Consider the following 13,715-nt stretch of genomic DNA (forward strand, 5'->3'; position numbering starts at 1 on the left):
CAGCTCCGCCTTCTGAGGCTTCTACGCCATTGCCTCCCTCAGCTCTGCCTCCCGAGCCTCCCTCGGCTCCGCCTACCACGGCTCCGTCTATTGAGCCACCTTCGTCCCCGTCTCCAGAGCCCGCCATGGCTCAGCCTGCCTCTGCTCTGCCCTCAGTGTCTCCCACAGCTCTGCCTGTCTTTGCTCCGCCCCCAGGGTCTCTTGCGGCCTTGCCTACGCCTCCTTCGGCGCCGCCACCCAAGTCTTCGACTGCTCCGCCTCAGAAGTCCTCCTTGGCTCCACCAGCTCCCCCAGTGGCCACTCCTCCTCCCAGTTCCCCTGAACCGGTCCTTGCCTTGTGGCCACCTCCCTGGCCTCCTAAAGCTGTCCTTACCTGGTGGATGCCCCCCAGGCCACCTGACCCTGGCCCCGTCTCACACCCCCATAGACTGCCTGCCTGTCCTCTCGGCCTCCCTGGTCTACCTGTCTGCCCCTTGTGCCTCCGTGGACTGCCTGTCTGCCCCCTCGGCCTCCCTGTCCGCCCCTTGTGCCTCCGTGGACTGCCTAATTGCCCCTTGTGCTCCCTTTTGTCTGTCGGTTCTAGCCCCTCTCTCTTTGAACATTTTAGTTGTTGTTTTGTCGTTTTTGTTATTGTTTCGTTATTTAGGACCGTCTGGAATCCGGTCCTTTTGAGGGGGGGCTATGTTATGATCCCTTGTTGTCTGCCCCGTGTTTTCTGATTCACTCGTCACTGATCACGTTCCATGTCATGTTTTCCGTGTTGTCCGCCCCGTGTTTCACTGTCCTTGTAAAAACTACATTTCCCATCATTCCCGGCCCTCACTGCTAGCACTGCGTTATTGTCCACACCTGATTGTTATTTTGTCATCATCGTGTCTGTTTATTTAAACTCCGCTGTTTCCCCCTTCCTTGGTCAATCATTATCGTTTCATGTTCGCTATTCATGTCCCTTAGGTTTTCCGTGTTCGTTCGAGGTTTCCTTGCCCTTCATGGATGTTTCCCCAACCTGTGTAGCCCCTTAATGTTCTTCCGTGTTTTCGTTTATTTTCCCATCGTGGACTTTTCTTTTGTTCCCGTGTTTGTTTATTTGTCTATGCTCGTTAAATAAAACCGCAGTTGGATCCGCACCTCCCGTCTGCCTTCTCCTGACTTCCCAAATCCTAACAATCATATACAACTTGTATATAATACTGCAAACTTTTTTTGTATTATAAAAGTACATTACAAAAGAGCTCTCATCTCCAGGCCCATTATAAATAATAATGATACTCATCATGTTGAAACTAGGCAACTGATGTCCTACATTAGGCTTCTGTAAGTAATCATGCTTGAATGCACAGAATCTTAAGAACAAATGTGTAGTTGGACAGACTACATGCAGATTGCTAACAATAGAAACATTTTTGACAATGCATTTTCAGATTTTGTTTAATATATTTATGGACGACATTGTGTTCAAATGCATTGCATATATTTGTATTATTATATAGGCTGTAAATTACAAGTATTTATATATACAGTTTTATTTAATTGATGGCGAATTACATTCAATAAATAATCACTCTTTAAGTATATGAATGACCAAAGTACTCCACATGCAATCAACACATATATCCTGAAAACATTTAATACTATGAAAGAAAAAAAAAATCAGCATAATATTTGGAAACGTGTAAAGAATGTGTCTATTATTACGAAAATGGCAAATGAAAATACTATTTTTTTTATTCTAAAAAAAGATTTAAATGGAGCAATCTACATTTGTAAAAGGGGGTTTAAAATAATAAGTGTTTTCTATTTATTTTTATTTTTCATTTTGACTGCTTGCAACCTCCCTCCTCCAAGTGCACATTCCATTCCAGTGTAACTCCATAACGGGATTCTTCCTCTGCCCTCCTGAGCCGCTATCATTACACTAGCAAAGCAGAAACAATTCTGGTGGCGAAGGCATGAATACAATGACTGCTGAAATCATAAAAGACATCTCCGTGTCCAGCTTCCCCCAACCCGACTCACCTGTCTCGTCAGCACCAGAAAACGGACAGCTGTTATTCATCCGAAACGTCGCGGCCAGGAGGGACACACAGACCACAAGCGGCAGTGCCAACCTCGAGGAGGGCAGCTCCCAGCCCCTGGTATCCTCTTCAACCACAGCTGAACCCCAGTCGTACACCATGACATCGGGCGAATTCATGCAATCCACGCCTCTGTTCGTGCAGAGGTCAAAGAAGAACCTATTTTATAAGATCCTGTGTTTCCTCGTGCTCGTCCTCCAAGGTGGCATGCTGGATTTCTACCTCATCGTCTTCACAGATCTCTACTGGTGCTCGTGGATAGCCACGGATTTGGTGGTTATATCGGGATGGGGGATCTTCTTCGTGAAAAACGCCAGGAGCAAACGAGAACGAGCATGTGGCTTCCACCAGAAGAGCTCCATCTTCGGTTGCAATCTTGGAGAGTTCACCTTCGCATACCTGGCTTGGCTCATCTACGTTATCGCCTCTACCCCGAAAGTGGTGCTCGTTTTGGAAACATCCATCCTGGACCTCATCGCACTGAAGGTGCCGTTCGGCATCACCGGTTTCAAAATAACAATGCTGCTCTGCGCGCCTTTGCTTTTCTGTCTCATCAACTCTATCATTGAAGATCCCAACGGTGCCACGCGCTTCCACTCCCAAGGCTGCTTCATGAGCACCTGCATAGACCTCCTCGACAGCTTCACCCTGGTGGAACTGCTCCTTAAGAACGAGATACCCAACCTTTACCTCAAGTACACGGTGATATCTGTGTATTTCATCGCACTGGGCGTTCCCGTTATATGGCTTTACGAGTTGACGGCCTCGGAGATGAACTGTCGCTGGATCTGGGCGAGGTTCTTCACCGGCGTGCTGGTCAACGCACCGTTGCTGGTGGTCAGATGTTTCACCGTCTTCGTTTACAAAACGCCCATATCGGTTTTCATGTTCAAAAACATGTTTTTTTTGGTGTGCAAGTGCCTAGAGCTAATTGAGCAGTGCGTGTCCTTAAAAGGTGTCCGGAGGTTCGCACGTGGACGGGGGGGCAACCCAGCCCAGTTCTCCCATTGCGTTTCGGAAAACGACATGTGTCCTCACGGCTATGTGAACACGCTGGCAGTAAATAATCAGTCTTAGATGCGCTCATTAGGACAGGCGTTTACCGGAGGCCACTTACATCAGTGCATCAGTCCTTTTAAGGGGAGGTACTACAGGTGCAAATGTTAAACACCTTCCTTTTTATAAAAAAACTTACTTGACATAAATGAAAATACACGAAGCAACAATAATAATCTTAATCCTATACAGACATCTGAAATAATAGACATGCAATACACATATAGGCCTTGAATATGTATGTTCATGTATGGTTTTAATACAAAAAATGTCACATCGCACACGCATAGGCCTACATGCAACATATATTTCCAAATACTACAAGAAAAATAAAGTTTTCATATACATCATTTTTAATCAGTAACACATATGTGAACATTCTGTGAATTCCTACATGTTACATGTTTGGAAAAATATTAGATTGATGAGACAGACATAGATAGATAGATAGATAGATAGATAGATTGCTTGATGTTCATACACACTCAATTTGTATTGTTATTTTAAAATGTAAACATTATTATTTTAAATGAAAGAAAACTATATATTTAGTTTAATGGCTGCATTATCCGATTTCTGTAGGGTTGTGTGGCTACCCGTTTCAGTTTTAAATGATGAAAAGTAGGCATCACCTAAATATGCACTAATTGGCATATTATAACAAAAGTGATAGTCTACAGACTCCACAGAAATTTTCATAACATCTTTTAAATGATAAACTCAGTGGTTGGTAATCGTCAGCCTCTTTTGTTCAAAAGGTTGTTCAACAAAGTGTGTAGGATTTTCAAAAACAGCAATATTATTTAGGCAACAAAACCCAATCAATCAATTGATCAATCAATCAATCAATCATTTTGGGGTCTCTGCATATTAAGAAACATGAGACTTTGTATTTGTTACTGTATGCAAAATGTCACCTAAAGATGGCAGTTGAAAGATGCCAACTGATGCAAATTAAATACTTTGTTTACTTGACTTAGGTGATGTGAAATGATCTGTAAAATGAAAAGTTTCAAAATGTTGTTGGATATTTTTTTGGTTAGTTAGTATTCTAAAAGTTTGAAGTTGCCAAATATAGCCCATCCATCCATCCATCCATCCATCCATCGTCAACCGCTTATCCTGTGTACAGGGTCGCGGGGGGCTGGAGCCTATCCCAGCTAACATTGGGCGAAAGGCGGGGGACACCCTGGACAGGTCGCCAGTCCATCGCAGGGCCACACATAGACAGACATACACTCACACTCACACACTCACACTCACCTCCACATCCACACCTAGGGCAATTTTTTTTTTGGAGACACCAATTAACCTAGCCTGCATGTCTTTTGGATGGTGGGAGGAAGTCAGAGTACCCAGAGAGAACCCACGCAGACACAGGGAGAACATGCAAACTCCACACAGAAAGGCCGGGGCAACCAGGGTTTGAACCCACGACCTTCTTGCTGTGAGGCGACAGTGCTAACCGCTGCACCACCGTGCCGCCCCCAAATATAGCCCATTTCATAATAATAAAAAAAAAAACTAGAAATTATTAAATTCAAGCAAAATCCTCATTTATGCCTGTTGTACCTTCCCTAAAGGATGATCTGTCATTCTCCTCCACTCTTAACAGGTGCTACAACAAAACCGCTCACAGTGCCGATGAAAAACCTTCCCGCCGTTGACCTCTGTGGTATATACTTAATGTACTGGGTGTAACTGTAAACTAGTGCTTTTATTATGATACAAGAATCTTTTATTTGCACTTGTTTTGTGAGGCACTTTAATTACAGTATGTGAGATCTGTTCAACTAAGGAAATGTTATAAGTGCAATGTTGTACAGTATATATATTTTTTCTATGTAAGAAATGTCCTTTCTGGTATAAATTTAATGTATAGAACGATATAGAATGGTGTATTTGGTGTTTTCAGACACCTTATCAAAAGATGTTCCTAAATGCACTTGTCAAAAGTGTAAATATGCCTTGTACTTGTTAAGCTTGGTGTACACTTCAAATCGTGAATGTGTTGTGATCCTTTCCTATTTTAAATACTTGTCATTGGCAGTGGTACTTAGGAATGGAAACTGCTACAAAGTGTTATCATGTGGATTGATGAGGTTAGGAAATGTTAATACTTTAGGTATAGAACCACTTTAAGTATAGAATCTATGAACTGTTTTCCACCTTTAAAAATCAAACATGCATGGCTTCAACCAGGCCACAGTGGAGTCTCATCAGTTTGTACAAGGCTACCTCTCTTTACACCTTACAGATCATTTTGAACCAATCCAGATGCTTTATCATTAATGCCAGTAAATGAGGTGTGGTTAAGAAAAGATATTATCACAGTTCATAACATTTTGACTGGCTGTGACCATTTTGCTAGCATTGCTAGAATGTAAGAGGCCATTATCCATTAATTCACCTCTACATGCAGTGCAGATGTGTCTAAATGAGAATTCATATATGTATATTGCAGGGTCAAAATCGTTACACTAGGAATTACAGCAAGAATTCTAACATATCATGTCAACATAGCCATTTGCTTTCTATTCATATCTGGCTCCAATTCTCCAGCTTATCTGTGAGGCAAACTTGTCCTAACACTTAGTCATCAAGGATAGAAATACAGTTTCAGTATTGTTGTAAGAGCAGAGTATTATATATTCTAGAGTAACTTAGAAATAACTATGTACTAACAACTGTGCATCCTTAGGCTAACATATTATAATGCTTTGAGGATGAGGTACAGGTTGACCTAAATGTGTTAAATATGCAGGCCGAAAGTGCATTATGGGATTTTTGTGCCTCATTGCAAAATGTATAACCCAACAAATATATATATATATATAACACCACTACATGCTTTTTAAAAGAGGTTTTAGTGTATGTACATAATCTTTTGATAAGGTAAGCTATTTCCAACCCCACATATCTCTATTTATCCACATTCATGTTTTACAGAGAATTTTATTACAAGGGCTTTAATTTGCAAGTTGTGTTACTGTTATGTTTACATAAGACTTGCACTCAATATATCCTGCTAAAATTTGTGCATATACTGTATACACACACACACACACACACTATATATACACAGTATAGTTAAAGGTCCAAAGCTGGATGAAATTAAATACAAGTTAATTCATTCTTATTGACAAACATTTACAAACATTCCTGAGTAAAAGCACATAACAGATAATTACCAAAGAAAAATGCTGCTTTATGAATTCTGAAATAAAGGCCAACTCAACTAACATTATATACAAGGCCCCATATAGTAGAGGGTTATGATAGATGATAAACATTAATAAACTACAAATATAAAAACAATTCTAGTGCAATATGATACAACACATAACATTACAAGCCCAATCAATTTACTTTGAATTGCTTAGAAATTGTGCACTGTGCTGTTCTACATCAAGCTTATTAACAAGGCACTTGTGCTTCTCCACAGTAAAAGTGAACTTATTACACCCTTGAGCTAATGTGTAATTACTGGTTATAAATATCTACATTGACTTGACAAAAATTGTTGTTTGAAGTAAGTACTGGCACAGTAATTCCCATTCCTGAGGTTGTGTTAAAGCTGCAAGCTTGCATTTCAGATGACTAAATTGTTAGCATTGTTCCTTGACCTCATTTATAAAACAGTTGATCATTTACCTCATAACCATGTCTGGAAAATTATTCATTTGGTCTGTTTCCTGTTGCTAATTGTAATGACAAATGCCAGATGATATTCTCCAGTGTCACTGACATACAAATAATTTATGTCTTTAGACGTAGTCACATTTACCTCTGCACAGCGAAATTTAGCAGGTGAAGAAGGTGTAGGCGGATGTTGAGTGTGTCAAAACTAGCAAAAAACGAATTGCCAAGCAGCCTGTTTTAAAAGCTGTACTTTTTACTCCAGGAGAGTGAAGCTTAAAAAGATACTCGCCGCTGAAATGATATCCTTTTATATTGTGAATATTTAGTGTAGCCATGTAGGAAGCACTGCCCACACAGAGGTCACTGCCAAACCAAGCAACTTTATATTGGTCAATGTGGCAAAGTCATCAGTCAAAGTTCAACAAACATGAACTTCACACGAAATAGCAAGGGGAAATTATTTGCCACCGGATGTCCATCTCAAGAAATTCACTTTTGCAAGGAATCCCATTGAGATAACTGTATTTCGCCTGCAGAAATTTCCCAATGCGAATGTAAATGTGACTTCGCATTTAGCAGGGACCCATGGTCTTTCTGGTGAAGCTGATTAACACAGTCAAAATCCATTCTCTATTGTTTGAGTGCAAAAACCCGAAGAGACTGGACTGTTCAGGTAGAGATCCATTTGCAACTTGGCTAGAGAATTCAGTTCTTCCTTCTTGGGCACTGTGGAGACTTGGGGCACTTCCCTTACAATGGAATACCTGGAACTGTATCCCTGATCTGACCCTCGTGATGGTCTTGTCTCAGAGGCTCCCTCCATTTCATTTTCGTCCATCTCCACTGGCTGAGACATGTCCATCTCCTGGTCAAAATCTAAGCTATCTTCCATTGAAGGAGGAGGTGCTATGATCTCAAAAGGAGTCAAATAACGCTGCAGGGCCACCAGTTGTTGGACAGCATTTTCAGAAGGCATGGAAAAGGATGCTTGAGTCTGGCATTCATTGCTTGCTGTCAGACAATTTTCTGACAGTTCTCCCATTGGAAATGCTTCATTCCATCTTGACTCAATTGAAGGATGTGTGAGTTGCACTGGTACAGGTTCTACAAGCAGATAAGGGTAGCTTTCTGGGCCAACTGGTATCATACCAACTGTGGATGTTTTAATAGGGGGTACCACTGTTGGATAAAGAGAAAGTACTGAGCTGTGCTCTGGTTGGACCCTGGGATTAACAATCATCACAGAAGACTCCTCGGGCTTGTCATGAATTTGGGGAATTACGGCACAAACACTCTGGGACTCTTGATGGATTTCCACCTCGTTCACAAAGATTTGGAGTCCGTCATTACATAACGGTTGTAACTCATAGATTGGTGCCATGGGAATATCAAGAAGTGTGCTTGTTTCTCCTCTCACCTCCTCTTCACTGTTTACGCACTCTTTATCAAACCAGTCTGGATTCTCTATTTGATAGGCCTGGAAGGTTTCTATTGCATCCCTCAAGGCCTTGCCTGAGGGGCAACAAAAGTACTCATCCTTGCCGATACCTTCGATACAATGCACCATCCCCTGTTGATATTTCTCCATATCAAGGATTCGGAAGTAGAGCTCTTCGAAATGCTTCATCAGCTTGTACTTGACTGCAATGTCAAACATTGATGGCACATCACCTTCTCTGCTTATGTCATCAAAGTATGCCACCAAATACTTCCCGTAGGAAGCCGGACGCTGCATATCAGGTGTAATTAGCTGAAGGGCAAGGGTTAGCATGTCACCCTCTGGAGAGCGCACGTCTTCCCTTAAAAGAATTGGAGGCTCGCCACAGATGGCCCCCCACTTGGCTTGCACTCCTCGGGAGCAGAGGACCAGGATCTTGTCTGAAGACTGCTCAATACGTCGCTTTTGTTGTTCAATCCACGCTAGCTGGCCAATAGTGCCTAGCCAAGCAGTGTCAAGTAGGTCCAGCACAACCTCAGTACCACATTTGGCCCGCAGAAAGGCACAGAGCTTCAGGACTATGTCTGTGTATAGGGGATGATCTCTGGAGTAGATGATCAGTACAGACCGTGAGCCACTTAGTACATGCTGCTCAACATGGTCTTTTGCTGGCATTTCTGGACCTAAAAAAAAACAAATAAATAAAAAAAAAAAAAAACAGGAACAGGATTACACCTTGAAAACAGGAAGTTTTCCTAAAAAAAGGTAACTACAGGTACCACTGTTGTGTAAAATATTATAAAGATTGCAGTCTTTAAAGATAAATATCCATCTTAAATATCATCGCTCACCTTTTTTTGGTTTCCTGCAGCACAAATAAATGGCACAAAGGCTGATGCCACAAATAAGGAGGCATAAACCAACACAAATGATCCAAAATATTGTGTTTTTCTCAGAAAGAGGTGGTGATTCTATGGAACAAATGGGGGTATTTGAAAATTAGCATTATGTATTTTACTGTATAAGTACTACAAATGGTGGCCAAAAACTGTATGAAATTGTTTCCATACACACCAGTTGAGCATATGTTAAAATTCTGTTGCTTTCGAAGACAGTCATTGGCACACCTTTGGAAAAATGGCTGGATCTAAATTAGAAGAGGTTAAAAAAGCATTATTTAAATCAAGATTCTTTGTGTAAGTTAAATATAAAATACTAATCCTTTACAACAATATTACTGCATTAACAGTGTAGCTAATGACAGTTTTTTCTTTTAGAAGTAATTATAATGTTACACACCTGAACATCAAAATGGCAGCATGTAACTGGCCAGAGCTCCAGGTCATATGTCAAATTTAGTATTGTCTTGCTCTCCTAAATCCAAAGAAAACATATTTTGCCCACTGAAGACAGTTGTTTAGTTTGATGTGAAGTCTGCTTTAACTTTTCCATTATGTCTATTTGGGGGACTAATAATTTAGCACAGCTTTATCAGAAAAATTTAATTATTTAGCCATGTTAATTCGGATATGATTACATTCAAACAAACATGAAAAAAATAGCTTACATTATAAACAGTCTGCATTTGGTTGTCCCTTTTGCACATCACAAACACGTTGTATTTTTGTGCGTTCTCTCCTGGTTTAAATGCAACAAGCAGAATATCCTTGTCATCTAAACCTTTGGATTTCTCCAACGAAATATCGGGATGCCATGTCTCCCCTAGGATTCAAGTCAAGCCAAATGAATCTCAAAGGTTTAGTGCATACAACAACAAAAGTTATTGTTAACACACTATTAAATTCTTAACCAGGCTGGTTCCTTATTTCTATGTGAATATATATATAATATATTACATAACATAACCTTACATAACCTATTCTCTCACCTCTCTCAAAACAGATTTTAGTTTGTCGCATCAAAGGATCTTCACAACCTGTGGTTACAGAAAAAGTGAGATATCAATCTGTATATCAATTATCATGTAGCATCACTTGAGCTATTTCAGTGTGCATTTGACACAAACCTGGAACAATAACCATTTTGTTTATGTTGTAACCGGTGTGCTGTAAATTCGGCTTTGGAAGGTTGGAGACTGTCACTACATATGAACTGCCTGGATCTACCACAACTTTATCCAGAGAAAAAGACCACTAAAATAAAATAGATCATATATCAAGTATTTGTGAAATGGATAGAAATTCCCATTTGGGTATATATAATTATAATAATATTATCAATAATAATGAATCTTACCTTTTCATCATCAGTTTTTCTCATGGTCTTAAATTGTTGGAGGAACTTGTAATGCACACACAGGTGTTCATTGGTAGACGACTTCATCACACTAAACTCTGTTCCACTCAAAAAAAAGATGCTCCCTGTAACAAGTGGACAATTAAACTTTGATGACAACAGGACATGTTTATGTGTATCTTTCAAGTTCACAAACTATAACATACATATCTAATGCCAATCAAAATTCTACAATTCTACATAAAAACAGGAAACACATGACACTGCTTAAACATTCACACTGCAGCTGAATGTGGCCCAAATCAGATTTTCTGCTCAAATCTGATTTTTTTGTAAGACACAACACTTTAAATGTAGTCCATATCAGTCACTGGTCTGAACAGCGGATGGTCGATAACTGACCTGCATGCGTATAACACTCCCCGAGCATGCATATAACAAATACCACGTTCATTACTTTAATACATGTGTAATTAATTAATGTATTAATATTGTTACATTTACATTTATTCATTTGGCAGATGCTTTTATCCAAAGCGACTTACAAAAGAGGAAAACATAAGCATTTTTTATTCCAAATAGGACACTTCATGACTATTTAATGAAATATCAGCAAGTCATGGAAGACCAGATGGATAAAGACCCATCTGTTAAAGCCTATAATTTTCTTTCTTTTCTTAAAAAGGAACTAAATGCATTAACTAGAAAAGATATGATTTGAAATTAAAGGTTTTAATTCATAACAGGCATATCACATTGTAAATTAAGTAGTGGTCTACCGATGTGGGTTTTTTAATGGCCAAAGTCGATATTCAGCGAGCAGGGTGGCAGATAGGCAGATACAATGCTGATATATCACACAATTTAATATAGTAAATAACAAAAATAAAATTGCTAAAATATTATATATATATATATATTCTATAAATGAATATACTCAATAAATACAGAATAAAACCAATTGTACATAAAGCGTATGGTGAATAAGACATTTACTAATAGCACATGTGAAGCGCTTTGACCTTGGGATGCATCCGAAAATGTAGGCTGCTGACTTGCTACCTTGCTGCCTAATCAGTTAATGGCTTAACTGACAACTGCTTTGAATGAATGAAAACGATGGATTTTTGTGAGGTTTGTGAATGGTATATCATAGAAATTTTAAAAACATTACAGGGAACTGTTGAGGAGAGACTGTTAGAATACGTGCTTCAGAGGAAGATATATGAGCATTCCACAGGACACTGGATCTGCTGAAGTTGTGTGAGGTTTGTTTAAACGAGATATGAGCATATTTGCAGATGGTATATGATATTACTTTTTATCATTAGACAAGACAGTTTAAAGTTACAGGGAACTGTTGAGGAAAGAGAGGGAGAATGAAACAGGTGAGCACTTTAACATTATGTGCTCAAACACAACTGCTGCGGGCGGCTCTGATATGCGGACAGTTTAAATGAAACTGTGTGCACATTGGTCAATTATTGTAGAAACACGATGGCATGTTACAGCAAAATTAACCATGACTGGTCGTTTACATGTCTCAGACATTTCACATGCAAGCAGGCAATTTTTGGCGCCCTCTAGTAAAAAATCGTCCAAACCAGAAAATTGATCGACCGATTCCATGATTAAAAACGTCAGAATATAAATTAAGCATGCAACGTTCAGGTAGATTTGTGTAAAAGATGACCACTTTCACATGTGGAAATAAATCGGATATGTATCTTATTTTTTCCGATGTGCTTTCAGTCTCAACAGCCAGGTCAGATTTAATAGACCCTTTAATGGAAAGACACTTTGGAAAAAATTTGATACGTATCCAATTTATTTCCACATATGAAAGTGGCCCAAATCGGACTTAAAAGTGTCAGATTCAAAGCACTTTTGGCTGCTCACATGGTCATTCAATTAACAGGTCTGTGTCACATGTGAGTGAAAAAAATCAGATTTGGTCCACATTCAGCTGCGGTGTTAGTGTAGCTTTACCCACCATCATCCTTTGCTGTCGATTCCGCTACAATCACTGGCTCCAAATCACCTTTCATATTATTTCTTACATCAACACGAACTGTTAAATTATCTGGCCCACTAGGAGTGAAATTTGAAGGCTTGAGCCATCCATCATACATGCAGTTATCTTTAGGGAAAACAATCAAACAATCAGTTAAAAATATAACCCACATTTTTAATAACAACAAAGTAAAAAAAATAATAATAATACAACTGGTTAAAAATTACACACATATTCATTTTAATCATATATATTTCATCAAATGTATAAAAATACATTATTGCAAATCAATAATAGCCTACACAAAGCACTTACTAATGTTTGCTTGACATTGCACTTCCTGTTGACAGAGAAAGAAAGAGTCAAAAACAACGAGAAGATTTATCACTGTGATTTAAAGTTTCAAACCCACAAAGGTGACAAATGTAAGTTATAGAAAAACACACAGATCCCATATAACATTAAACACTTGTGTGGATATCTAATTATGTTTATTATTTACAACAGAATCTTACCTCTTGTGTACAGTTTAGAGAAAGTCCATCATCCAGAACGCGCAGATTCAGCACTACAGGTACTAAGGTGAAAATCAACGCACCTCTCAGGTACAAGAAACTCATGATTCGCGTTTAATCCTACATAAATCTCAATACAGGTCGATAAATATTTGTTTTAAGCCACTTTTGTAATGAAAAGGTAAGATCGACGGCAACAAAGTACGGTAAGCAAGGTGGCGTAGGTGCAGGAAACAGCGAACATAAAAAAGAAAACTTCCTGGAATGATGGTAATATGTAAAGCAGCCTGACTCACACCTCTTCAATGGAAAACAACGCTGGCATTATAATCAGCCGCCTGGTTTTATTGCGTCGCGTCTTTGTTAAACATTAGTAGGGTCTGTTCACACGGAACGCGTTTTTGCGCTAAAAAGTCTAGACGCAGTTTTAGACGAAAAGAGACGCGTTTTTACGGTTGTAGTTCTTTTAACCTAACACAGCGTCTTAAAAACGCGGCTCCATTACCCGCGAGACGCAGCGCAACGGATGGAACGAATGCTTCAGTTCCATCCGTTGCGCTGCGTCTCGCAGTCGACTGACGTAATAACGTGTTCTTTGTGAACGACCACTAACGTGAATAAAGTAGTGCTGTAAACTTCGAGTGAGTCCTCAAATTAGTGTTAAGAAATTTGAGACGTTTTTAGGAGTCAGAACAAAAACACGAAAGTGCCTCTTGGGT

The 13,715-nt window shown here is 39.5% G+C and overlaps 2 protein-coding genes across 2 annotated transcripts; one reads left to right on the forward strand and one right to left on the reverse strand.

Annotated features, from left to right (window-relative positions):
• Positions 1 to 1,958: 1,958 nt before the first annotated feature.
• On the forward strand, positions 1,959 to 3,290 carry LOC127638850 (transmembrane protein 121B-like). Its single transcript, XM_052120589.1, has one exon. It carries the CDS (start codon positions 1,959 to 1,961, stop codon positions 3,150 to 3,152), a length of 1,194 nt encoding a protein of 397 aa, XP_051976549.1. The 3' UTR covers positions 3,153 to 3,290.
• A 2,153-nt stretch (positions 3,291 to 5,443) lies between these two features.
• On the reverse strand, positions 5,444 to 13,500 carry LOC127638998 (interleukin-17 receptor A-like). Its single transcript, XM_052120794.1, has 11 exons — positions 12,997 to 13,500; positions 12,797 to 12,821; positions 12,461 to 12,607; positions 10,468 to 10,592; positions 10,238 to 10,364; positions 10,100 to 10,147; positions 9,779 to 9,933; positions 9,511 to 9,585; positions 9,286 to 9,358; positions 9,063 to 9,182; positions 5,444 to 8,894 (listed from the first exon to the last, which is right to left on the reverse strand). The coding sequence occupies exons 1-11, from the start codon at positions 13,099 to 13,101 to the stop codon at positions 7,390 to 7,392; spliced, it is 2,505 nt and encodes an 834-aa protein (XP_051976754.1). The 5' UTR covers positions 13,102 to 13,500; the 3' UTR covers positions 5,444 to 7,389.
• Between the last annotated feature and the right edge of the window lie 215 nt (positions 13,501 to 13,715).

This window comes from Xyrauchen texanus, chromosome 47 (assembly GCF_025860055.1).
Source record: "Xyrauchen texanus isolate HMW12.3.18 chromosome 47, RBS_HiC_50CHRs, whole genome shotgun sequence".
NCBI lineage: Eukaryota > Metazoa > Chordata > Actinopteri > Cypriniformes > Catostomidae > Xyrauchen > Xyrauchen texanus.